The following is a 25,836-nucleotide window of genomic DNA, read 5'->3' as shown; positions in this document are numbered from 1 at the left end:
CAGAGGGGACCCCACTCACAGGGAGGTCACGGAATTAAAATGAATATCTGGTGAAGGTAGGCGTCATCTTCTTATGGAAATTTGCGAGCAGACTTCCAAATGAAAGGTCTGAGAATAAGTCCACAACTGGAAGCCTCAGGGCTGACACTCGCCTGTTTTCCCATGTTCCATCCCACCACTAAAAAGAGCTCCACGTGTTGAAGCCTGTGGTCAAATTTGGGGGCTCAATTGCCCTTTGAGGGGAGCTGTCTCACACCATCAGCGATGGATAGAAACAAAAATGGGAGCAGCCCCTGGGGTGCTCAGGTGTTGGTGCTCAGGTGTGGACGTGAGCTGCGGCCGGCAGCGTGGAGGCGGGGGCGTGGGTTCAGCTCCAGTCCCTGAGCCGTCCAGAAGAAATCCAGGAAGAGGCTGGGGTGTGCTGGCCTTCAAGACCCCAGCGGGAACAGCAACTCTGCAGCGGACTCCTGGATGCCCAGGGCGTCCTGGCTCCAAGCATCTCTCGTGCTCCTAACCTTCGTCCCTGCCCCGTGCGTCTGTACAGAAGGTCTGTTTCGCACAGCAGAATCTGGCGGGCAGAACTGTGCCAAGAACACAGCAGAATTTCCCTACCGGGGCTCGAATTCCTCTCCAGGGCTCTCGGGGGAAGGCGCGCTCGAGAGCAGAAGCGAGACGCTGCGGGCAGGGGACTGATGTGAGAGTCGGGTAAGGACACAGCCGGGTAAGCCCCTTCGAGTCAGTCCTAGGGGCGCGCAATGGGCGCGCGGTCCCGGAGAGACCCGAGCATCCTCGGCGTGTGCGCACCCTGGACCACTTGGGATGCCCGGGTCCTGTTCCTGATCCTCCCTCGCTCCTTGGATGGCTCGTTCGGATAAAACAAAATCACCGTTTTTTTTTTTTCCCTGTCCTCTTCCTCTGAGAGCCACCGGGCACTGGAAGGAGTTGTGGGCTCGGCCGGGAGCCCGCGCCCCCTCCCCGAGCTGCAGCGTGGGGGGCTGAGGGCGGGGCGCGCCCGCCCCGCGCCGGCCCCAGCCCCCTGCGCGCACCCGGACTCGCGGCTGGTCCAGCCGGCGGGGCTGCCAGGAGCCGAGCACCCGGCCGGGGGGCGAGCGGACACCGCGGCGGGTGGGCACCGGGACACGCGCGGCGCCCCCGGGACCGGGCGCGTCTGCGGGAGCCGGAGGTGAGGCGCGCGCGCTGGGGAGGAGAGAGGGTCCCGGGGAGGGAGGGCCCTCTTGGGGGGGGGCGCATCTGTCCCCGGGGCGCAACGCCCAGGAGGGAGACGAGAGCACCGGCGCAGGAGCCCCCGCGCGCCCGGGTGGGGTCCTGCAGCCCCGCGCGCGCGCAGCCCAGACCCCGCCGAAGTTTGCAGCTGGGGTTCAGCTCGCCCTGTCGCCCCCGCAGCCCGAGCATGGAGCCCCCAGTGCAGATCTTCCGCGGAGACCCGCGCCCCAGCTGCCCCCCTGACGCCTGCCCGGCCCGCAACGCCAGCGACGGGGACGCCAACGGCACCGCGGGGCCCGGGAACGCGTCCCTGGAGCCCGCGCACGTCTCCGCGGCCATCCCGGTCATCATCACGGCCGTGTACTCCGTGGTCTTCGTCGTGGGCCTGGTGGGCAACTCCCTGGTCATGTTCGTCATCATCCGGTGAGCGCGGGGTCGACGCGCGGGGGCCCGGGACCGTCTACCGCCCCCCCCCCGCCCTTGCCCAGGTCCAGGGGTGGGTGGGGGGTCTCTTGGGACCAATGAGACATTTGCAGGGAGAGCTCTGAGATGTCCAGTGGCACCCTGGGTGGGTTTCCGAGAGGCCCACCCACCCAGCTGACCAGCTGCCTCCTCCAGCTCCTGCGGAGAACTTTGCCCAGGGAAAGCGCTAGGGTATGGCCCGGGTCCCTATCCCAGGAACCAGGAACCCAGCGGTCTGATCTTTTGCCTGGACCCCACTCACCTGGGAACCCCCCCTACCCCCATATCTTTTTGTTTGGTCGTATTTGGGGGCCACACCCGACTGTGCTCAGGTCCTACTCCTGGCACTGTCATCAAGGATCACTCCTGGCCAGGTGGGGGCAGGGTGGAGGGGTAGGGAGCACCATATGTTGAATCTGGGATCAAATTCAGGTCAGCAGGGTCAGCTTAGTGCTAGGCAAGAGCCCTGCCTGCTGTGCTCCTTCATGCATATCTTCAGATAAAACCCAGGGCCAACAAACACAGTGAAAATAACTGAGAATTTTCTGATTCATCAGGTCAGAGTTAGGTTTACAAAGCAACAAGCCAATACAACAGTTAAGGTTGATATGTCCCCACCGAGCTTTATTTGGTACTGAAATGGCATTTCATTTGCTTAGATCTCCAGTGACCTTTGGAAATAGGCCACCTGACTATGTGTATCCTCTTAAGGACAGAATTGTAGAGGCTTGCAAACATTGTTTAACTTCAGTGTGATAAATGGAAGGTTTTGTTTCGTGGTTCCTGTGTGGGGTTGCATTGAAATCAACTTCCAAGAGCAAATCTGCACATCTCTACATGTATGCCAATTTTTAGGAAAATGTAGTCATTCTTATTCTGACTGCTTTCAACAATGAAAAAAATCTGGAGTTCATTCTGGATAGTTTTTGAGGTATGTTTCACTTTCTGGGAGACAATGTTTTCAGAATGGACCTTTGAGAGTGAAGAAGAAGCCTACATTTCTTTGAGTACCTGTGAAATTAAATGAAGGATGTATGTCACTTTTTAGAGACATTTAAAGGACATAACTAATTGATTTTTTTCAATTATAGTAAATTTAGCCTAGAAACAGTTTCTTTACTAGGAACTTTAAGAATGTTATTTGCAGTAGTACAAATTTGTCTTGAGAAATCATCCTAACAGAAATAACCCTTTTATCCTTGGGAATGTCCAGTAGTTTATTCTTATCTGAATTATAACTGCCACTTAGGCCTACAAATACATTATTATAAAGCTCACTTCTCCTACAACACATATTTATAGCTTTGTGTCCTTGGTTTCCATAGTTGTTTATTACATTTTACAGAAATTCTATCAGTCATGAGTAAAGCTTGAAAACATGGTCATATTTTGAAAGCGATTTGTTTTTCCAAATCCTTTGTAATTTTAGTTTTCTTCATTAGTTAGATTATAGTTACCAAAACAAAAGACAACTGTATTCTAAATTATAATGAAAATGTTAGACTATTGTTTCCTTGTAAAACATCGTTACACACAAAAAAATGACAAAGAAAATAACTCTGCTTTCCCCACCATTGGTTAAGTACTTTAGTAATGCAGAAACTTTACCCAAATAATTATTTGAATGATTATCTTAAGTTCAGCGTTCTTGAAAAACCTTCTTAATTGTTTTGCAATCTTTTTATAATCTGTAGAATAATATAAAAAAGAAAAAGCAAAGAATCCTGAGATAACTGCAAAGACAGTTCCATAGTAGAACAACTGACTTGTTGACAGAAAAATAATCATTGATATTAATAAATGAAACATAACAGATATTTACGCATCCAAGATAAAATTGGTTAGGAAGTGATATATTCAGCTTAAAAATACAGAGGAGTTTACATGGATTATCTAAATTTCTTTCAACTATTGAAAAATTACGCTTAATGGCCAATGAAATGTAAGAGTTACATGAGCATCTTGGCATGCCAACCTACTGAGTTAAAGCTATGGCTAAGAGGTTACATATGTGTTTATAATTTATTCAGAATGATAGATAAAGATTTTTTAAAACTCAGAACCAAAGTTAATGGGTTTAGATTTTGCTCAGGAGAAGAAAGAGCTAAAAATCTGAGAAATCTTCAAATCTCGCTGAAGTTTCAAGAAGCCTCATGAAACTAAGAATAGACCCGAGTGATTCTGAAGTTAAGTGTATCTGTAGTTAATGTTGAGAGTGAACAGCGCTGCTAGAAAGTTATAAAGTCAGTCCTGAAGACAACACCATCATGAAGTATGAGACTTAAAGCAGGGTTCTGGCAGAGTCTAGCCGTCTAGGAAAATCATCTCGAGATGGAATTGAGGTCCGTGGCTGTGGGACAGGTGCAAGTCTGAGAGAGCGAGCCCAGGGCAAGGGTCAAAGTGGTAGAGAAAGCTTTGAATACTTTTGTCTTTCTGTCTGTTTGGGGGCCACACTAAGCAGTACTCAGACACGATCTGCACTCAGGGATTACTCCTGGTGGGGCTCGGGAGACCATGGGAGTGCCAGGGGCTGAACCCAGCCTGGCCATATGCAAGGCAAGAGCCTTACCTACTGTTCCACTCTCCAGCCCCTGCTTTTGGATTTGCCTAAAATCAGCATCTTTGACAGCTGGAATACTGCCCACCATCTGCACTCTAGAGATTACTGTGCATTGTGTAACTATAGCTTCTAGTTTCTTAGTATTTCATCCTAAAATGTTAAACTTTTGACTCTCAGTCTGCCTTTTCCCATATTCTGTCTGGGCTTTTGTGGTTCTGGGGTGGGCAGTTATTACATCAGTTCTTAAACCATGACCTTGGCAGCTCCTGTCACTTGGGGTTTCAACCTTGTGTCCTGAGGTCCGTCCTACCTCCTGATCAGAAGGCCTGCAATGAATGAAACACAGCCCACCTCTTCTCTCCACAGCCCTGGCCGCAGCCCCTCTGCTAACTCCTTGGACACTCACTGTCCACTCTTATCACAGCTACACACGCAGGCAGATATCTCCACTCTGTGCAAAAGACGGTTAGAATTTAAAGAGCACTTAGTATAATGCTTGATGGAACCACCTGCTTCGTATGAATTATATTATTTCATCTTCACGATCCTGAGTTCTATGCAAGGTTACCATGTCCATTTAATAGATGGTAAAGCTAAGGCCAAATAAGGGGGGAATAAATTGATGAATGTTATACCTTGCTGCCCTCCAGGAGCCAGGATAATCATAACAAATTAGCTCCAAGTCCTGTTTTTTTTTAATCCATTTATCTATTTATTTTCCAATCTACCGCATCTGCAAGCTATTAGATGCCTTCTTCCCAGGCAGCCTTAGATTTCTCACAGGTCACCTCCTGGTTCCCGGTCCCTTCCCTGGACTCCAGAACCTTCATTTCAGCTTCTCTTCACTCTGCCTTTCAGTTACAGTCTTCCATTAAATCTTAGTCCTGGATCAAACCACTCATTTTGTCCTATACCCAGGTCAGCAAATGCTGCTAATGAAATAAATTTTATCTTGGTCAAGGCAAAGTCACTGCTTCTAAGAGTATCTAGCCCTAGGCATTACGAACTTCGCTATGTTCCTCTCCTATTTCCTAGAATAAAGCAAGTCATTTTTTTGCTCTCTATAAAATGAGCTCATATTGATACTGATGTTCAAGCTGTTCCTCTGAGTATTTTCTCTACTTTGTCAGCAAATAGTCTTCCCGAGCATGTCACGGTGACATTTGAGTCCAGAGGCAGGAACTGCTTTTTCCTGTATCGACATACATTAAAAGCACTCTCCCCGATTTTGGGTTATCTCAGTAGAAAAATTCTCTTCTTTCTACAAAATGTAATTTCCTTTTTCTGTTTGTTGAATTTTCTTACTTCCTTCTTCGCTGGGATCTTTCCCTTATCAATTGTCTCCTTTCTACTCTATTAATAGTGCTCTCCTTCAATTTTTATTTATTCAGCATCTGTATATGTTTAAGTATCTGTCTTCTTATAATAAAGAAGCATTCCTGTTTTTTTTTTTGAGTTTCTTATTCCATTTATTCTCCTGTTTGCTATGGGTAAACATCTTGGAGGGAATTCTCCTTCTTTTCTTTTTTTTTTTTTGGAGAGGCCACTCCAGGTTGTGCTCAGGGCTTACACCTTATTCCTGACTCAGTGCTCAGGAATCATTCCTGGTGGGCTCAGGAGACCATATGGGGTGCCAGGAATTGAACCTGGTCCGCCAAGTGCAAGGCAAAGGCCCTACATCCTGGACTATCTCTCCAGTCCAGCTCTTTCATTTTGGTTTTCATGTCTGCCTGGAATTATTGGTTTTCCTGCCTACTGCTCCTTTGCTATGGCAGCAGCTCCCCTATGTCAGAGGCTGGTTCTGGCTCCCCTGGATTACCAGGGAGAGTTGCATCCTTGGATGAGCTCCCAGCTGTCGATTCTCCAAAGCACTCTGTACTTCCAACTTCCGCCTGCCTTTGAGCCCCTTTGCTCTCCATCACAGACTCCTCTCTTCTCCTGATGCCTCGTAAATCATGATATAGTTCTAGGGCCTTCGGAGTTGTTTTTCGTCCCCACTTTGAATACTCTTAATATTAATCAGGACTTAGCCAGAGAAGTAGAACCAGTAGGGAATGAACATGCTTAGAGATTCCTTGCAAGAGACTTGCTGAAGTGACCCCAGAGCTGACTCAGGAGGTCTGACATCCATGGACGGTGCTGGAATGTCCATGTGTGGATGCTTTCTCCAGGTGAAGCGTGTACTTTCCCACGAAAGGCTTCGCTCTGCTCTTTCAAATACCTGAAGCAAGTCTGCCCAGAAACAACCTTTTAAAGGAAACCTCTGCTTCAGAGCAACTGAGAGTGGACGTTAAGCAGAACTGTGAACACCTTCAGAGCATTGCCCAGATGAGCGTTTGACTGAATGTTCTCAGGCCATGGTGTGGTCAGATTAGAGACCAAAGTGACCTCGGCCTTCCGTCTCAGTGTCATCATCCATTCTTGTGGCTAACGCAGGAAAGTTTTGACAATAACTAAGTGTAACTCTCCCGTTTGTTCATCTTCAAGATATGAGTTACCAGGTCTCCTTCTGGGTGCTTTTACATGATTTATTGATATAATCGACTTGTTTTAGTTTGCTAGGGCAACCATAACAAAGTCCCACAAGTTGGTGGAGAAAATAAATATTTCTCAACCTTTTTCTGACCATGATTCTTTCTGGTCTGGTTTCCTCCCTGTGGCCCTCCTCCTAACCTCTCAGTTGGCTCCAAAATCTCTTTCCAAGGCCCCCCAGTTGTTAAGTTTTCACCTGTGCGCCCCTCGAAACACCCTTGGCCTATAGGAGGCCCATGCCGCCCCCAGCCCCCCTTGAGAAGTTCGAGCACAAACAATGAAGGTTTCTTTCCACGAGCCCCTGTAGGCTGCAAGTCCCTGCCAGGGCGTCAACAGGGTTAGTTTACTCGGGAAATCATTTAAATGAGAGATAGTAGGCTCCATCCTGGGCACAGAGACGTGCCTTTGTCCCTTTGTCTTATTCCTGTATGTTGGTAGTAATCTTTTCTCCTAATCAGACAGGGAGTTGTACTAGATTGGGATATGTATGCTACTGAATTCATTTTAATATAATTTCCCCTCATTCTTATCTCTTTAAAGTTCTATCTTCAAATATAGTAACATTCTGAAATACTGTGAGGTTTAGAATTTGAATATATGAATAAGAGAGGGGGGTAATAATTCATTCCTAAGCACTATCTATCCCATTTTAGTTCTCCTTAAGAAAACATCTTTAAAAACCCCAATTGCCAGAATTAAATATGTGCTCTTTTTCACCAAGAGGAAAGATTTATTATTAAAAATATGTTTCTTTTCAAGTTGATTATGTTGATTAACAGGAAGCAATGATTCAGACAAAGCAGGTTTCAGAATTTGGTTCTTGGTATTTTTTTGTCTTTGCATTTTCTAAAGATCTCAAGGGATCAGTCATCTGCTGACCTGTTCTGAATGTACAAGTCCTAATTCAATATGGGAAATGTTGACATTTTTAAAAAGGAGTAATTTTATAAGGGACTTAAGACATATGATCACAAAAACAACATGTAAATGATTTCTTTTCTTGAGCTCAAATATTTTCTCATAAACCGTCACATTTCTTGGGCACAAATGTGAACCCTCAGGAAAGCAGCTGTATTTCACTCACAGAGAGGAAGGCAGAATGTTCCTACTCCCAGCTTTCGTGTGCCAGTGAAGTCCTACTCAACTGACATCATCTTAGATTATCAGGATATAGTGGGACAGCGTAATTGAACTTGTGCCTGTCCTGTCAACTCGCATGACCATCGCTCAACTAATTTGAAAGTGTAGGGATGACTCAGCTGACCCAGAGTGTCTGTCTCTCTGCCCCTTTTCCACCTTAGATGTCTTATTTCTTCTCCATAAAGTACCTGCCAAATCATCTTAGTTTAAGATGATTTCAAAAACTGCATTCCAGTTTATCCTGAGCTCCTCTTGGAATAAGCATGATAGATTTCCTCTAAAGCAAATATGGGAAAAAATTAGAAATTATTTTTAATAGACTGACATTTCTGAAAATAATTTTATTATTATTTGACAAATACTTTTAAAACGGGACCATTGGTTCCTTTAAAAGTGTTTATATTGATCAACTAAATATAATTACTTCTTCCCCAGGGGACAGATATTTCTAACTGAATTCCAAATGTTCAGGGAAGGGTTTCAGAAGTCAGAAACTATAGTTCCAGAAGGCACTGATTTCTCACTGGGAGGTGATGACACCTCTTTATTAACCATTCTCTGTATCTCTTAAGCAGTGTCTTTATGTTCACCTTGCCACTGGCACCGTCTTCACTCCAGATTAATTGAAAGTGGTGAGGTGAGTGCATCCAGTTGCCGAGAGACTCTATGCTCAGTTAGAAACCTGGAACTGTAGAGTTTCAGAAGAATTGCCTTTTCAAACTTTGAGTTAAATAGATAGTTTCAGTGGTACAAATAATACAAGCTTAGAACTACTTTTTAAAGGTTGCATCATTTGTTTATTCATTTGTTTACTCATCAAAAGAAACTAAGCCAATAATTGGCTTTTTTTTCTTTGCAAGGGATATTAGTGTGTCTTAAGGAAAACTGATACATGAAGAATAGATTTTATGCATGAAGTTAATATAAAATATTGCTTTTGTTTGTGTGTGTATGTTTTTAAGTACAGACCATCTCCACTAGGCAAGCGTGAATTTTAATAAAATAAATATTTTATTTCATTTTAAAGTAAATAAAATAAAACTAGAACATGATAAACAGATTCTAAAGAAATTGGTTTGATGATTGAACAGAAACCTTAAATTAAGAATTAGAAGTTATGCAGCTGCAATTGTGGCCACACGACCTCATATCTCTTCACTCTCAGCAATGAAAACAAATTATCAAATGCTTCCTTTCCAGCAGGTCCGACTTGGGCGTGGGGGGGAACTCCAAACAATAATAGTGAGTTTTTTGTTGAAATATTGAATGTAATCAAAGTAAAGAGAAAGTAAAGTGAAAGTTATCAGCTACACAGGCGGGGTGGGGGGCTTGGGGAGCTTGGGGGGTAGGGCGGAGGTTTACTGTGGTTCTTGGTGGTGGAATATGTGCACTGGTGAAGGGATGGGTGTTCGAGCATTGTGTAACTGAGACTTAAACCTGAAAGCTTTGTAACTTTCCACATGGTGATTCAATAAAAAAATAATAATAATAATAAAATAAAAAGAAGAATTAGAAGTTAGAGGCTGGAGAGAAAGTACAGTGGTAGGACCTTTGCCTTGCACACAACCAACCTGAGGCCTACCCCCAGTTTCCAATCTGTGCCCCTGAGGACCACCAGACTTACCTCTGAGCACAGAGACAGGAGTAAGCCCTGAGTAATGCTAGGTATGGCCCCCAAACAAAACAAAATAAACACACATTGAGGAGTTAGTTATTTGGAGATCTACTATAGCGATAGAGAAAATTTTGTATCTCTAGTTGAGCATTAGCTTATGTAACTTTCCAATTAGATTCTAACCCCTCTCTGCCTGTGTTGGTCTCCCTAGTGAAGACGGTGGGAATCCCATGGTCTCTCTGGCATCCTAGAGTCAGACATTAGCTAGGTCAGTTTCTTTTATGTATAACTGAAAGACTAATTAAGGTATATGTAGTTTATATATAACTGAAAAACTAATTAAGGTACATGTCATATACATGTGATTACATCATATTAGATATATTAGGCAGGCATATTAAGATATATGCATACATTTATATTTCTAGGTATGCAAACAATTCTTTACTGGGAACAACAAGAAGCAGATTGTCTGCAGCGTTCACTGGCGCATTTGCCACCATGCACTCAGCTCTGCGTACGGCTGAGAGCACTGGAAGGTTCATTCTGGGAGTCGAGACGTGACTGTCGAGAGGACGGGCAGTTCTCGGAGTAAGCAGCTGTTGCAGTAGGGCAGTCACTCAATAGCCCCGCCTCTCCAGCCTCTGGGCTGCTGGGGCAGCGTCCCGGTGAGCCTTGAGCTATGCATTCCTGTCCGACTCTCTGTTCTGTGATAAATGCAATGAAAATAGCCTGGAAACCCGGAGATCTGCTCTGCCCCACCTCTGTTCCTTTTACAGTTCTTTTTGCATGGTAGAGTAATTATAGGGAACTGCAGTGGCAGAATGAGTATGTTATGACTCCCATAAAAACTACATAGGCAATTTTAAAGTTAGATCACCAGAGAAACAGTGACTGACTTGTTCCTTTCACAAAAATATTAAGCTAGTACCCTTTAGTAAATAAACATGATTGTGATGGTGAATCACCTAAGTGGACACATAGCAAATTAATTCTGTAGAGATGAACTGTGGGTATCTTCATAATTTAATGAAGCACTTCATTGAATGCCTGAAAACTTATTTTGAAGTTTGAGAAGCTGTTTTCAATTAAGATCTTTTATTTTATTTTATTTTATTTTATTATTTTTTTGCTTTTTGGGTCACACCTGGTGATGCACAGGGGTTACTCCTGGCTCTACACTCAGGAGTTACTCCTGGTGGTGCTCAGGGGACCATATGGGATACTGGGAATCGAACCCGGGTTGGCCATGTGCAAGGCAAACACCCTATCCGCTGTGCTATCACTCCAGCCCTTCAATTAAGATCTTTGAGAATTCACTAAATACATCCATCATTATATCTGATCATCTGAAACATGCAATTGAGAATGATATATATCTAGGAAACACAACTAGAAAAATGAAGAAGTGGTGCTTGTTGTCAGTGAAAAGAAGGGTGCCCAAATCAGTCCCTAAGGATGGTCATTTCTACTGTAGGTTAATAGGCTTACATTTAGTAAGCGTTGCAGGACTCCCCTTTACTGAATTGGGGGCCGTTAGGCAGCTAGTTCAGCTGTAGTGTTTTAGAATAGAGGTCAGCTTTCCATGGATCGAAAAAGTTTGAGCATAAACTGCATTTTACCATACTGAACAGTGTTTGCTCAGATCATTTTTCTTGACCACTTGGCATGTACTATATTCAAGAGGTCTATTCCAAAAAATTGTGACTAGGGTTTGTTGCTTTTATCAGTTATGTTGGCACCTACCTCAGATTTTACTTAACATTATTTAGCTAATTTGTGAATTTTAGCATATACTGTCCTTTACTTCAGTTCTGTTCTTCAACAATGTTTATACATGGAAAAATGAGAATGCCATGTGTATATGTATTTGTTTATTTTAGGGTTACTGGGGATCAAGTCCAAGGTTCAAACCCTCACACATGCAAGTTGCTTACTACTGAACTACACCATATCTTACCTTCCCCAGACATTCCCATAACACGTATGAGTTCCTTTACCAATAGAGAGCACTGTGCTGATATTTTATATTCATTTCCTTTTGTTTCCTTCTGGTCCATGCCATTTCTTACACATGTCAAAAATGTTCTGCTTTCATGATTCTTACCAAACTACACTAATTTTTATTGATTGCTTTTCAATTTTTAGCCGTTAGATGTGCCAGAATTCATAGAATCACATTATTTCTCTGATAAAATTTGCAACTTCTGGAGAAGTTTGGAATATCATCCATAAATGCTTTCACTTATTAGACTGAAGTTTGCAATGTCATCCATAAATGCTTTCACTTATTAGATTGAATTCTAACAAACTCCAAGAAACACTTTTAATACTCTTTCTTATTCCAAAATAATGAATTTAAGTAAAGTATTTGAGGCACTACCTCATTTATTTGTCATTACAACTTTGTCATAATATTCCCAAGATAGCATATGTTCCATAATAAACCCATAAATCCTCTTAATTATATATCCTCTTGGTATTCAAGATAGTTTGTGACAGGAAACCTCTTTTCCCATCTTATCTTGTCTTGCATAATGCCTTAAAAAGACCCCTCATCTCAGAAGAAGACTAATCATTACATCTCCTATTCAATCCTTTTCATCTGTATTCTCAAACCTTTAAAAAAGTTTTAATTTCGGGGGTCGGTGAGATACTACATCGGATCAGGATCTTACCTTTCACGTGGTCAACCTAGATTCACTCCCTGCCATCCCTTATGTTTCCCTAAGTACCACCAGCTATAATTCCTGAGTGCAGAGCTAGGAGTAACCCCTGAGCATCACTGGGTGTGGCCCCCAAAGCAAAAAACAAAAATCAAGTCTTTATTTGTTTATTGCACTGTCCTTTCTGTTTTGCCTAATCTTCTGGTTCACATTACAATTTTGACACACTTGTTTTAAAGATCCTAGAAACAGTGCGTTTGCATTGAGTTTATATTCAGTCCTCTTCAATGTCTGACATATATTTGTGTATGCACTGGGCACTTAAAAACATATTGAAGTAACGAGTTGCAGACAGGGGATAGAACATGACCCTATTGGAGGTAGATGAGAGAGTTTGTGTAAGTCAGGGTGGCAGGTGTTTTAGACAAGGGCTAAAAACTGCTGAACACAATAAAACTGTAAATATTTTGTATTGAAGATAAATGGTGATTCATTTCCCAAATTATGGATTTCTTATGCTTTCATAAGTTAAGAAGGAGCTCCTTGTTTTAAATTATTCTTTTTTAGTGGGGTTGGGGGGCACACCAAGCTGTACTAAAGGGTTACTCCTGGCTCTGTACTCAGGAATCATTCTTAGCAGATTTAGGGGTCATGTGGGATACTAGGGATCGAATCCAGGCTCTCCGCATGCAAGGCAAACACACTTTACCCGCTATCTATCTCTCTGGCCCCAAGAGCTTCTTATTTAAAATAGCACCATTGTAACTCACAAACACACACACACACACACACACACACACACACACACACACACACACAAGTAATGCACTACAGTTGCAAAAGATGCTAGTAATCTAAGTATGATCTCTTCTGTCTGTGTATGTCAAAATGCAGCAGTCTCATGCATGGATACACCTGGATACCCTGTGTCATACGGCCAGTGTTCCTCCTCTGAGAGCCTCATTCACCCCCAGAAACCTCACCTGTGACTGATGTTTTTGTTGGCTCAGGGAATAATACTCAGTTTGCCATGACACAGGCCTGCGTCAAGTTCAGGCATATTCCGAAGCCACTTCCCGGCCCCTGCCCCCATGTACGTGAAGGTTGGGAGCTGAAGTGTGACAGGGAATTTTATAATTTCTAGATACATTTCTTGACCAAGAAGCTGGGTAGTGAGTTGAAAGCCCAGTTTGGTGTGATTTCTAGGGGATCATGATCCAGTTTGGAGAGAAAAGCCAGATTGGCCCGACTAGTGCTGTATGCTCCTGGGGTGTAGACATTGAAAAGATTGAAAAGTGCATCCGGTCACTGCCGGACCAACTCCGGCCGTGTCTCACAAGCCAATTTCCCATCTAGATGGTTCCATTTCACTAGGAAAACGTGAATTCTTTTTTTTTCTTTTTGGGTCACACCTGGCGATGCACAGGGGTCACTCCTGGCTCTGCACTCAGGAACTACCCCTGGTGGTGCTCGAGGGACCATATGGGATGCTGGGAATTGAACCCGGGTTGACCGCATGCAAGGCAAAAACCCTACCCATAGTGCTATTGCTCCAGCCCCAGAAAACATGAATTTTTGTAATGCAGTATGGATAAAATGATAAACAATTTTTCATCTTGTCAAATTAAGAAGTTTTTTTTTTAACCAAAGGCTTATGACTGAAAGAATTGACAGCCCCCCCCTCCACCATTCTGGTTAAATATGAGCAATATCTGATATATGCTACCCTGGCATCGAGATAGGCCTGGCCAAAGTGCCTAATGCTTAACTGTAAGTTAAGAGCTTGGTCATGGACAAATGCTGTCATGATCCAGGAATAACTAGATTCGGACCCTACCAGGGTTAGGAATGATTCATCTGGCCTGAGTGCTGTAGTCTGAGTCTGTGGCAAGATGTTGTCAGGAGAGTTGCCCTACAAGCCTCAATGTATCTCTTACTATGTCCATACAAAAATAACTAGTATTAAGATCTTGATGGAGATTTTGGACCGAGGAAAAGAGAAAAACACCTTAAGAGGTATTTTGCCTGCAGGCCCTCAGGAAGGGCTTTCTTATGCTGATTTTGCTACCAGACTGGGCGTAGCCCAGAGGGCAATGTGGAGAGAGAGAGACAAGTAGGGGGAGAGACTAGTGAAGAGGGCAGAATTCAGAGGAGGAGAAGAAAGCGCAAGGAAGGAAGAGTGTGTGAGATGAAAGACGGAAGATTGAATAAACGGGAACTAATCAGAAAAAGAAAATATGAGCAATATCCAACTTGCTCTGAGGGTGAGGGACTTATAATGATGTGTTCATATGTTCGTTCCATTAGGCCCAGGAAGATTCAGAAAATCCAATAAGTATGTCACTGTCACTGTCACTGTCATCCCATTGCTCATCGATTTGCTTGAGCGGGCACCAGTAACATCTCCATTGAGAGACTTGTTACTGGTTTTGGCATATTGAATATGCCACAGGTAGCTTGCCAGGCTCTGCCGTGCGGGCAGGATACTCTCGGTAGCTTGCCGAACCCTCCGAGAGGGGCAAAGGAATCAAACCTGGGTCGGCTGTGTGCAAGGCAAATGCCCTACCCACTGTGCTAAATCAGAATTTATTATTTTTAGTTGTAACTATTCATTCTTGCTTTTCAAAAAAAATTTTTTTTTCTTTTTTTGGGTCACACCCGGTAATGCACAGGGGTTACTCCTGGCTCATGCACTCAGGAATTTCTCCTGGTGGTGCTGAGGAGACCATATGGATGCCAGGGATCGAACCCAGGTCGGCCACATGCAAGGGAAACGCCCTCCCCGCTGTGCTATCGCTCTGGCCCCTATTCATTCTTGCTTGTCAGTGTTGTAGGCTTACGAGGACAAGTCTTCAGAAATTCTGGAAGGTAGTAGGATTTTTTCCTGCTGACTGTTGAAGATTCTTTCACTGAGTACTGACTCTGATAATTCAAAACAAAATAGTTATCTGAGTCTAATTTTCTGCAAGTCTATTAGGGAAAGTACATAAGTCTTCTGGGCAAACTCTAAGAAGAATTGTTATGAGATTCAAATAAAATATACAGGAGTCAAAATATTGGGATTTGCCCATTATAAAGTGCTGGGGAGAGATGTGAGAATACATGAATGGAAATCAAAACTGCTGTAATTCCTGCGATAAATTTTATATTTATATTACTTTGAACAATTAATATAACCTCTGTGATTCTTGGAGGCCTCATCAATACCGATAAAGTTGCTCTGAGGATTCGTGTGTAGGAAAGGTAGCAGAGATTCTGGCTTATGGAATGCCCACAAAGAGAATTATTACATGTCATTGATCTGAACTGTGACAAAGTGATAGAACTGTGACACTGTGATGTTAGCAGATCCAGATTCTTCACAATAAGGGAGTGCTGGGACCCCTCATGCTTCTTGGGGGATTTCTCCAGACCTTAAGAAAGGACACAATAGCTGCAGTTCTTACTCACGTTCTCAAGTAGCCATTAAAGAAGAGCTTTTTCCCTGGGAAAAGAGAGAGAGACAGATTGGCAGACAGACAGGTAGAGATATACGCTTTAACTTTATATATAGTACGTTGAAGACCTTTCAGAGCTCATATCTATTATTCATTAATATCCAATTACAATATTTAATGTATCTTGTTATGTAAGTCCAAACCTTAAGAAATTTCATATATATCCTATAAATACATGTGAAGGGCAAAGAAGTTTTTATTTAATTTTTGTGCCTACAAAGTTTTGTTGCATCCACATATCATTTCATCCATTATTATCCTAACTTATAAAGTACCAGAATTCATTTTTACTCTTATCTTATATACTCAATTTGAATTGGATTAAAACAACAATGCCCCTGGTGGTTTGGGCCTGATAGTTTGGTTCTTGGGTTTAACGGGACTTGAGGGCCACTAGGGTGGTGCTGAGTTCCATGTGTCACATTGGTTTGCATGTAAATAATTATTGTGTGATTATCATGTGGGAAAAAAAATAAAAAAATTTAATTTAACTAGTTAAAAAAAATAAAACAACAATGCCCTACCTAGAAACTATACTGTTTATCTTTCTATGGTAATTGGTACCACCTTTCCACATAAGATAAAAGAGCAGTTGAGAAAGTGAAAAAAAAAATAGATTTATTTTCTGTAAAAGGTGCATTATATCAATTGTCTTGGGAGCCATATGAGATAAATATTATAATTCCCTCTTTTTCAGTGGGAAAACTACAATTCTGTGTTCCTCACCACCATATCTCCAAAGACTATCAGTTAGAGTGAAGTAAGTCCCTAGATGTCAGGGCTTACCAAGCTCTACAAAGCAGAGAACATCTCTCTTCACAATGAAAAAGGAAAATATCAAGATTACAAACTCAGAAAGCAAAAATCAGAGATATTGCCTGCTAAATCTTTGCTAGCATAATTTGAAAGTATAAAATGAAAATAATAGGTAGGCTTATACAATGAATTTTTTCAAACAAAAATCTTTTCAGAACACAATATTTGAACAGATAACATTTCATTTTTGCTTATTAGATCCATTTGTTTCTGGCTCAGCAGTGCACTTGTTTAGTGAGCTGTACCTCTAAAGTCTGTGAGATAAGCATAGCCTTGCCTAGTGCATCTTTCTGAAACAGGTGGATCATTTAATGATATCTGAGTAAAAGCTACAAAGGCGAAATATTTAAAATAAATTGCCCATCAGTGTAAAGCATTATTTGGCTAACCGGGAGTGAAAAAAGAAATCAACAGACTTTGATCTGGTATCCATCTTTACCAGCCTTCCTGCAAGCATGGATCAATCCATTCCTCATTCAGAAGACAAGAGGGAGGTCAGGTTGGTGTGTAACTTGGGGCTGGGTTTGTGTGAAGGGAAGTGGGACGCTGAACGTGCTCTTGTGTGTCAGGTAGTTTGAGGTCTACGGTCTTTAGGTCATACAGCAGCAATTTGTTTTAAGAGCCATGTTTAATAGCAACAGGAACCTATGAAAGTAAATCAAGCTCAGGCTGATTTGACTTCATATTTAGTAGCTTGACCTTCAAAGCAGGTCACTGCTGCTCGACCCCCACACAGCAGAAAGGATTGTCTTATGTAAAAAGGTATCTGTTGAATGATGCTAACCCATGGATCAATAGATACCGTTGATACTGGTTTTACAGAAACCAGAAAAAAGGTAACAGAAGACGTCCTCTTCCAATTAATAAAAGTCAGGCCTTAACACTGGAGAAGGTTCATGAGATGTAACTGAATTAGATATAATAGAGTCTGAAGTAGGTAGGAAGTTAATTAAATAATTAACGTCTGGATTTTCAAATAGTCTCTGAAAGCCTGATGTGGAAATATGTAGTGTGGAAGTGTACTCTAAGTAAAACAATCTTCTTAATTCAATTTTAGTTGAAAATGGAATTATTTGAAACTGCTTCTTATAATTTGAGAACTGAAGCAATATTTCTGTTACACTTCAAAAATACCGTACTCTTAGTGGGAAGCTGAAACAAATTATGTGCCTATAGAACAGCTTAGTGGCCCAGGTTCTGTCCCTGGAACCCAATATGGCCCCTCTTGCTCCTTTAGCAGTGCTCCCTGAGTCTGCAGAGAGAAGGAGAAAGGCCCGAGTATTTCTGAGTACGTCTGAAAAACTAAAAAATAAATAAAACAGAACGGTGTTAAAAACATCTTAAGATGGGGCTGAAGCAATAGTACAGCCGGTAGGGTGTTTGCCCTACCCGCTGTATAAAGAAAAAGTTGCACAACTACAGTAATAAGCTATTCTTGCTGCAGGTGAGGCAGCTCTTCCATGGCAAAGGCGAGGACGGATACAGGTATAGGTGAGTTTATAATTAAGTGGGAGAGCAGAAAGCTCAGGGACAGCTCAACAGAGACTTTTCATTTTCTCCATGAGTGGGAGGCAAAGAATTTGCTGGGGAGAGTAGGGCAGAGGCCGCTTGGCTCTGTGCAGAAGACACACCATTTAATTTTCCCGGTGATTCTGCATCTGCTAGCTCTGTTAATATCGTATTATATGACAACTATATCTAACTTTTAAAAATTATCCTACTTCACCATTCCACAGGAATAAAATGATCTCTTAGTTGGAGAGCTACAAGCTACAAGAACAAAAGCTAAATTTAAAAAACTCAAGAGTTTTGAATTCATTGGTACATCTAATACATCTAATACCCACAGGGTCTTAATTAAGTGTATTTAAGTGTGTTCTTAACTCTATGAAAATGTCACACAATTTCTTGGATTTTTTATTTAAAAATTTTCATTACATTTTTTTCCCCTGGTGCTGGGAATTGAACGCATGACCTCATAATCGCAAGGGCTGAGAGACAGCCCTGGCACTAAGATTCCACATTCTACAGCAGAAGGCGCTCACTTGAAGCCTTGAGAGTGGGGGAGGAGGTTGCACTTCCAGAGAATACTCAGTCTCTCAGTTAAAGAAGACACCCTCGGGATTTCTGAGAGGCTACACAGCAGAACTCACTTGACGGGAGGGACAGTGGGTCACCTCAGTCTAATTCCAGCACTCGTTTGAACATTTCTACTTATGCTCAGGTATTTAAAAATATCTTTCTTAAAGCCATAAAACTATAGGTAGGGAAAATAAAATTAATAATAAGATAAAAACCTACATGTAAGCCTGTTGAAAATATATACTCATTTAATTTGCTATATTCTTATTTTCTTTATTTTTATTAGAATGAGTTTTCTTGCAAATGACTAGAATGAAGATCTAAATTAGGAGATTTTTTTGGCTTTTTGGGTCACACCCAGTGATGCACAGTGGTTACTCCCGGTTCATACAGTCAGGCATTACTCTTGGTGGTGCTTGGGGGACCATATGGGAAGCTGGGAATCAAACCCGGATCTGCTGCATGCAAGGCAAATGCCCTACCCACTGTGCTATCGCTCCAGCACCTAAATTCGGAGATTTTTTTTGTCCACTATTCTACTCTCCCCAAATGTAAAACTTTCCTTTTACATACTAGACATTCAGTAAATATGAAAGGAATAAGTGAATGGGAAAATTCAATAATTCAAAGACTGCTACAGACACATTTGCTTCATTTTTTTTTACATAATGTAGTGAATAATGGTTTCATTTCCTGTCTTTTAGATACACGAAGATGAAAACAGCGACCAACATTTATATTTTTAACCTGGCGTTGGCCGATGCATTGGTCACCACCACCATGCCCTTCCAGAGTACTGTCTACCTGATGAATTCCTGGCCCTTTGGCGACGTGCTGTGCAAGATAGTCATTTCCATTGACTATTACAACATGTTCACCAGCATATTTACGCTGACCATGATGAGTGTGGACCGCTATATTGCTGTGTGCCACCCTGTCAAGGCTCTGGACTTCCGGACCCCTCTGAAGGCCAAGATCATCAATATCTGTATCTGGCTCCTGTCTTCATCTGTTGGCATCTCCGCCATAGTTCTTGGAGGAACCAAAGTCAGAGAAGGTAAGAAAAGTCATTTTCATTAAAAAAAAAAAAGTAGCAATTATATAAGCTCTTCATTTGGTAGTAAGTTGTACATGTAGCTAGTGAAAAACCAAAAAAAAATATCAGTGGAAATATAATGCCTACATTTGTGGAAGATGAGAAATAAAATGAATTTATCTCTCCATGGCTGAGCACAGAGTGGGATAATGACATTATCCAAACACAAACACCCAACCGTGTTTTATTCTAAAAATATTTTTACCAAAATGTGAGATAAAGGAGGATGCATAAGCCTATGGTGTCAAAGATAGAGTTACACTGTATGAGGGCAATTTCAAGATGAACACCCTCTTCACGCTTCTCTCTCTCAAAACAAGAATCCTTAGAGATATGTTCTGGTTCCATTTCGCTTTTTAAAAAATCGTTATGTAAACACTTAGTTTACAAAATTATTCGTAATAGTTTCAGGAATCCAATGTCCCAACAGCAGTACCACAGCCACTGAGACCTCTCCTCCACCAGGATCCCGGTTTCCCCTCCCTCTGGGGGTGCCTCAGCAGGCTTGAACGAGTTTATTTTATATTGCTTGTTACAACAAAATGGAAAACAGAATTCTGCATCCATAAAGGCCAAGTTTTGCTCCTGTTAAAGCTCACAAAGGTGTTGCTACAGTCGCTGTCTGAGGACTTACTGGGGTTGTTGGTGCTCGTTGGGTTTCCTGTGCTATTGTTTCTGCTCACTGAGCGTGGTGGGCTTTTAGGCAACACTCCCATCAACGTTACCATGCTCCTACTCAGTGTCAGTACTATGAAATTTGGAGGTGCCACCCAACCACATCTGAGCAGAACCTGCAGAGCTGGGTGATTTGGCGGTGTGGTGGCTTCACGAGGTCCAGTTGTGCTGTGCAGATTCTACGTGGAAGGGGTGCGGTGCAACAGGCCTCCTGGTGCAGAGAGGAATCCACCCACCCCACGCAGAGAAGGCCCCAGAGCTTTCTCAGCACGGAGATCCATTTACTGGGACAATGCAGCTCCTTGGTGTTCTTTATCCTTTATTCCCTTTTAATTTATATTCATGTCACCATTATAACTTCACTTTACTGTCGGCAGTTCAATATTGGGTTCACAGATGAAATGATCAACTGTGAGGTTTCAGACAAATTTCTTACTCCATAAAATAGGAAAGTTGCTAAGTTCGATGCGTTTCTAGGGTATCACTGTCACTATCACTGTCAAACTGTTGCTCATGGATTTGCTCGAGTGGGTGCCAGTAACCTCTTCATTTGTCCCTTTTGCATGCTAGTGTAGCCCGATGGTGTACTGGGGGCTCTTTCAGGGTCAGGGGAATGAGGACCGTCATTGTTACTGTTTTTGGCATATCAAGTACAGCACGGGTAGCTTGCCAGGGTCTGCCATGTGGGCGGGTGGGATTCTCTTGGTAGCTTGCGGGGCTCTCCAAGAGGGAGGCTTTTGGGTCAGCCTCTAATCCCCTTTACAGGTGTCCCCAGTCTACCAAATGTAAGCTTTTGGTCGACTGGCATGTTGTAACGATCTGCACACGGACAAATACACACCTGCTGTGTCTCTGGACAGCACCTGGGACATCTGTGGCCTCAGGTTGATCTTGAGGTTGATGGAGTGCGCCCAGAGGTTGTTGAGCAGCTGGCAGAGCAGGACCCTGTCTCGGAGGGTCTGTGCCAGGTTGAACACCTGCACCGAGTCCCAGGTCACCCGGTGTTTTTCTGACAGCACACTACAGTGGATGAGCCACTGTGTGCACTGCTGCCATAGTGCTGCGACTCAGCCAAGCAGGGGCAAGCAGAGACACTGCGGCTGCCACCGTGGTTTCTCCGTGCCCCGCCAACGCCATTCTGTCTGAATCTTGCAAGACAGCCAGCAATGTTCATCAGGAATCACGCGTAGAGTTCCAGCAGGGATCATGCGTAGAGTTCCGTGCCTGGAGTGCTGAGCTACGCGTTGTCCAAGGCGAGATGGTGAGCCGGGTTCGGGAGAGCGCGAGGGGCTTGGGCGGCATTGGCGCCATCCTGCTAGGGTAGTGATTCTTATTCTGGGTTGCACAATGGAATAATCTGGATACTTTAGAAAAGACTGCCTCCTGCTTCCTGCCCTTGAAGGGTCTGACTTATTTAATTGGCCTGACATGAGGTTTGGTCATCAAAATTTTAAGATAAGAATTGCCATTTGGGGAGTTCAGCTTTCCCGATGCAAGAGAAAGCTGTGAAAATATCTTTGGTTTTATTAGGAACTCATTTTTGGGGAGAGAATCAGAATGGTTGCTTTGGGCTTAATAAATGCTATTTATTGCTTCAGCGGTAGTGTAAGTGCTCCCGTTGATGCATAATATCAAGGTTTGTGCATGATAGCATGAAGACAGATAATTGGATATGCACGGCAAGGACTTTCCAGATTGATGTGAAATAGCAGTTGTTAAAATCATAACTTACCATAGCTTTGTACGCATTTTTAATTAATATCTATATTTTCCTTGGAAACTATATAATTTTCTACATAAACTATATAAACTAGGACAGCTACCACAGGTGTTAAAGATTATAATAGTTACTAAATTTTATAAATTTTCCAGCTTAATCACATAAGCGTTTTAAAACTTTACCGATAGACAAGAATTTGTTTCATCATGCTTTCAACAAATGGAAACAAAATTTCAGGAATTCTTGTGAGTCTTGAGTCTCCGTGAACAATAACTCCTACTCAAGGGAAGATGCTGCTTAGACCAGGAGGAAAAGAAAATCGGGCTAAATGATACAAGAGGATGATGTATTTCCCAAGTAGACAAATAACTTTCTAATTCACACTATACTTGTGGACTTTTCCACTATATTCTCCCAATCATTTCAGTCATTCTTCCGATCCGAAAAAATAAGAAGTCATGGATTTCAGTTAGAAGAAGAAGAAATGAAGATGGATGAACCTCTGGGGGCCTGACAAGGGGTACTCAGGGGTCCGGGACACTCAGCCAGTGGGGTTTGGCAGTTGACTGGGAGGATCTGAAGATGCAGAGCTGATCGGGATTTTCAGTGTCAGGGACCACCAAGGCGGCCTGAGTGTTGGTTGGGGCCCCCCAGGACTGCCTGGCGATGCGCAAAGCAGTGATGTATGCCCTCCTGACCCGGTGCCTTTTCCTTCATAGAGGTGGCTTTTTCGGGAAGGAATTGCTGCAGATGAATTTGTGCACATGCAATGGCAGTAAAGACCCAGAGCTGGCTAAAGTTTAATTTCTGTAGCAAACATTAAAAAGAAAAAACATCTTATAGAGAGACACTTTTTTTCAGTCTTACCTTTCCAAAGCAGGTTCTGTAGGTGTGGTGAAAGATTGTCTCTAGACTGTGGAGTAGAATAATCACTTTGGAAGGTCGCAACTCGTCGCTGTGAAGACGCTGGGTCCCTAAGGACGGAGAATGCTCCTAGAAAGGAATCCGCCAGCAATGGATTCGAATGCAGCCTAACACCAGCTGCTTTGCAACACAAATGCCTGGATAAGAAATTGTAACTTTCAAAAAAAGAAAAAAGAAAACCAGAACCAAGTTTGCACAGCTGGCGAAGATAGCTCAGGGGGCTGGAGCATATGCTTTGGGCCGGGGGGCCTGGCTTCAGTGCAATGTGCCATGTGGCCCTGTGAGCACAGGAGGAAGAAACTGGGCACTGCTGAGTGTGTCGGTACTTAGACCTCTGTACCTCAATTTCCTCACCTGAAAAATGAGTGTTTACAATGCCTCCTCGGGTGTTTCCAGAGATAAAGAGTCAATAAGTGGAAAGCTGTGACGTAGTGGCCAGCATCTACTGAGTATTTGGGAAATGTTATCTGATGTCATCATTTGCCATATCACTCAAGTGACTATCAAATATTCATTTCATACTGGGGGATCTTGTCCACAGTAAAAATTTCATCAATATGTCAACTGAAGAATTTTATATACCATATGTATGTACAGCCTGTAATATCGAGGTAGTTTTTGATGCCTAAGTGGTGAGAGAATTGGTTATTAATTGATACTGAATTTTTCCGAATGCTTCTTTGACCTCTATTGAAATAACCATCTGAACTTGACTTTCATTTTGTTAGCTGGTGAGTATTGTGTGTGTTGAGTCATAGTTGCAATTCCAGGCATAAATTCATCAAGGTATCCTGATACTTTTAATGTTGCTGTTGAATTCAGGTCATAAGTTTTTGGTTGGATTTTTATATTTATGCTCACCAGTGATATTCAGCTGCAATTTTATTCTCTTTAAAAAAATTTTCAACAAGACAATTTTCATATTTTGTGAAATGTGTACTCAGGGCTTACTCCTGGGTCTACACTTGTAGGATAACATAGAGTTTGTCCTTTCAGCCTTGCCACAGAGAACTTAGGTTCACCTGGTTACACCCATCACAGTGCTCCCGAGTCCCTCCCATTCCTTTGTTTATCTGTAAACTCTTCTCTGCTCCTTCCTTCCCAACCAGTTAATCATCTTTTCCCTAATCAGATTCTGTTAGCTTGTAAGATCAGAGTCTTCTAAGGACTCTGAACTTATATTGTAAGTTAGTGTCTTTTGCATAGTTTACCCTCAAGCAATGTCCTTTCTGTATGGATACAGGAAGACAGTTAATATTATTGTCTTGTAACTTGGGAGTCGATTGACTACAAATAATATTTACTCCTGGGCATCTGCTTTCTCAATTCAGTTGCCTTCAGTTCCTAGCACCCCAAAAGCAAGGTCCCAACTAGGGACTGAATGGACCCAGGGCAAGCTGTGAGCTACCCTGGCATCGAAATGGACCAGGCCAAAGCGCCACAATACTCAACTATAAGTTGAGAGCACGGTCATGGACAAACTCTGTCATGATCCAAAAGTAACGACGAGACTAGGACCCTGCTGGGGTTAGGAAGACTAACCTGACCTGAGGACTGTGGTCTGGAATATACAGTGAATGTCCTCAGGAAGAACCAAACTTTAAGTCTGATATATCTCTTACTTGTGCTCATATAGAATGACATTGATAGAAATATTAGAAGTAGGTTTACTAAAACTATTTAAGTGGATTACAAGCTGAGGAAGGAAGAAAGCGACACACCCTTGTTTGGATCCCACCTTAAGCAGATCTCCTAGCAATCTGGAGTCATCTCCTTAGATGAGATTTTGTCCTTGAGGAGTGGTCTTACCTCTCTTTGTTGATTTGTTAATGTTCCAACCCACCTTTGTGTTACCACCCTATGTGACTGCTATATAGACTAAGACTGTAGGAGAAGCAGGGGAGAAGACACAGAAGCAGAGCACAAGGTGAAAGAGAATCAGGGAGTCATCGGAGCCAGGAGCAAAGGGAAAGAAAGAGCACAAGGCGAGTGAGAGTCAGAATCAGAAGGAAAGGTCAAAGTCAGAAGGAATAGACAAAGTCAGAAGTGAGAGCGAGAAGAGCTGAGAGAGAGAAGAAGGGGAATGGAGATTGGAATAAACTGCAATTGATACCGACCAGCCTGGCCCTTCTTCCTTCCTTCGCCTGCCCATTGCTCTCAGCCTCCCCGGGGTGGGGGAAGTGGCATGAGTCTACCGAACTTGGGCGGCGGGAGAGATAGAGCCCCTCTGCCCTCTTTTGTGACTACAGATACACTCATGGATCGTTTCTGGGGTTCAGGGAATCACACAGGGTGCTGAGGATTGAACCTGGGCAGGCCAAATGTACGGCAAGTGTACACTCTCTCAGATCCCATTTATAATGCTTTCAACGATCTTGAGGAGATTTTGTCTGGCTGTGGTATCAGGATAATACTGACTCACATTTTGGGAAACATTTGAGATAGATTCATACTTTTAAATTTTTTTTGCTGGGACCTATGGATATATCCAATTGGCACTTGATTTTATTGGGAATTAAAAAAATTTAATCTTAATCACTTTATTTGCTATTGTGTCTGTTCAGATTTTGTAATCACACATAATTTATTTTTGATAGGTTTTATGTTCCTTTGTATAAGTACATTTATTTTGTATTTTCCAAAAGTTTAAATTATTCCTCATGCATGATCCTTTATCAGTTATGTCACATTTTCTCCTTATGATTTTTATCTATTTCACCTGTCTTTTCTTAGTCTAGCTAAGCATTTATTCACTTTTCCACCTTTTAGAATGCAAAACTACCTTTGTATTATTTCCCAGTATCTCTACTTCATTCACTCCTGTTAT

At 42.6% G+C, this 25,836-nt stretch overlaps 1 protein-coding gene across 4 annotated transcripts in view; it reads left to right on the top strand.

The window, feature by feature from the left end:
• Window positions 1–310: 310 nt before the first annotated feature.
• The window catches only part of OPRK1 (opioid receptor kappa 1), a 36,837-nt gene continuing 11,311 nt past the window's right edge, over window positions 311–25,836 (top strand). Inside the window, exons 1-3 of one of the 4 annotated variants that reach the window (XM_055128663.1) lie at window positions 311–705; window positions 1,405–1,647; window positions 19,299–19,651. In XM_055128663.1, the coding sequence (XP_054984638.1) occupies window positions 1,412–1,647; window positions 19,299–19,651 (589 nt within the window). In that variant the 5' untranslated portion in view covers window positions 311–705; window positions 1,405–1,411. Of the gene's footprint in view, window positions 706–1,052; window positions 1,184–1,404; window positions 1,648–10,005; window positions 10,202–19,298; window positions 19,652–25,836 lie in introns of those variants that run through there. The other 3 variants (XM_004602337.2, XM_055128664.1, XM_055128665.1) reach the window with 3 other exon arrangements.

Source organism: Sorex araneus, chromosome 2 (assembly GCF_027595985.1).
Source record: "Sorex araneus isolate mSorAra2 chromosome 2, mSorAra2.pri, whole genome shotgun sequence".
NCBI classification, from domain to species: Eukaryota; Metazoa; Chordata; class Mammalia; order Eulipotyphla; family Soricidae; genus Sorex; species Sorex araneus.
This window is presented reverse-complemented; position numbering and strand designations above follow the sequence as displayed.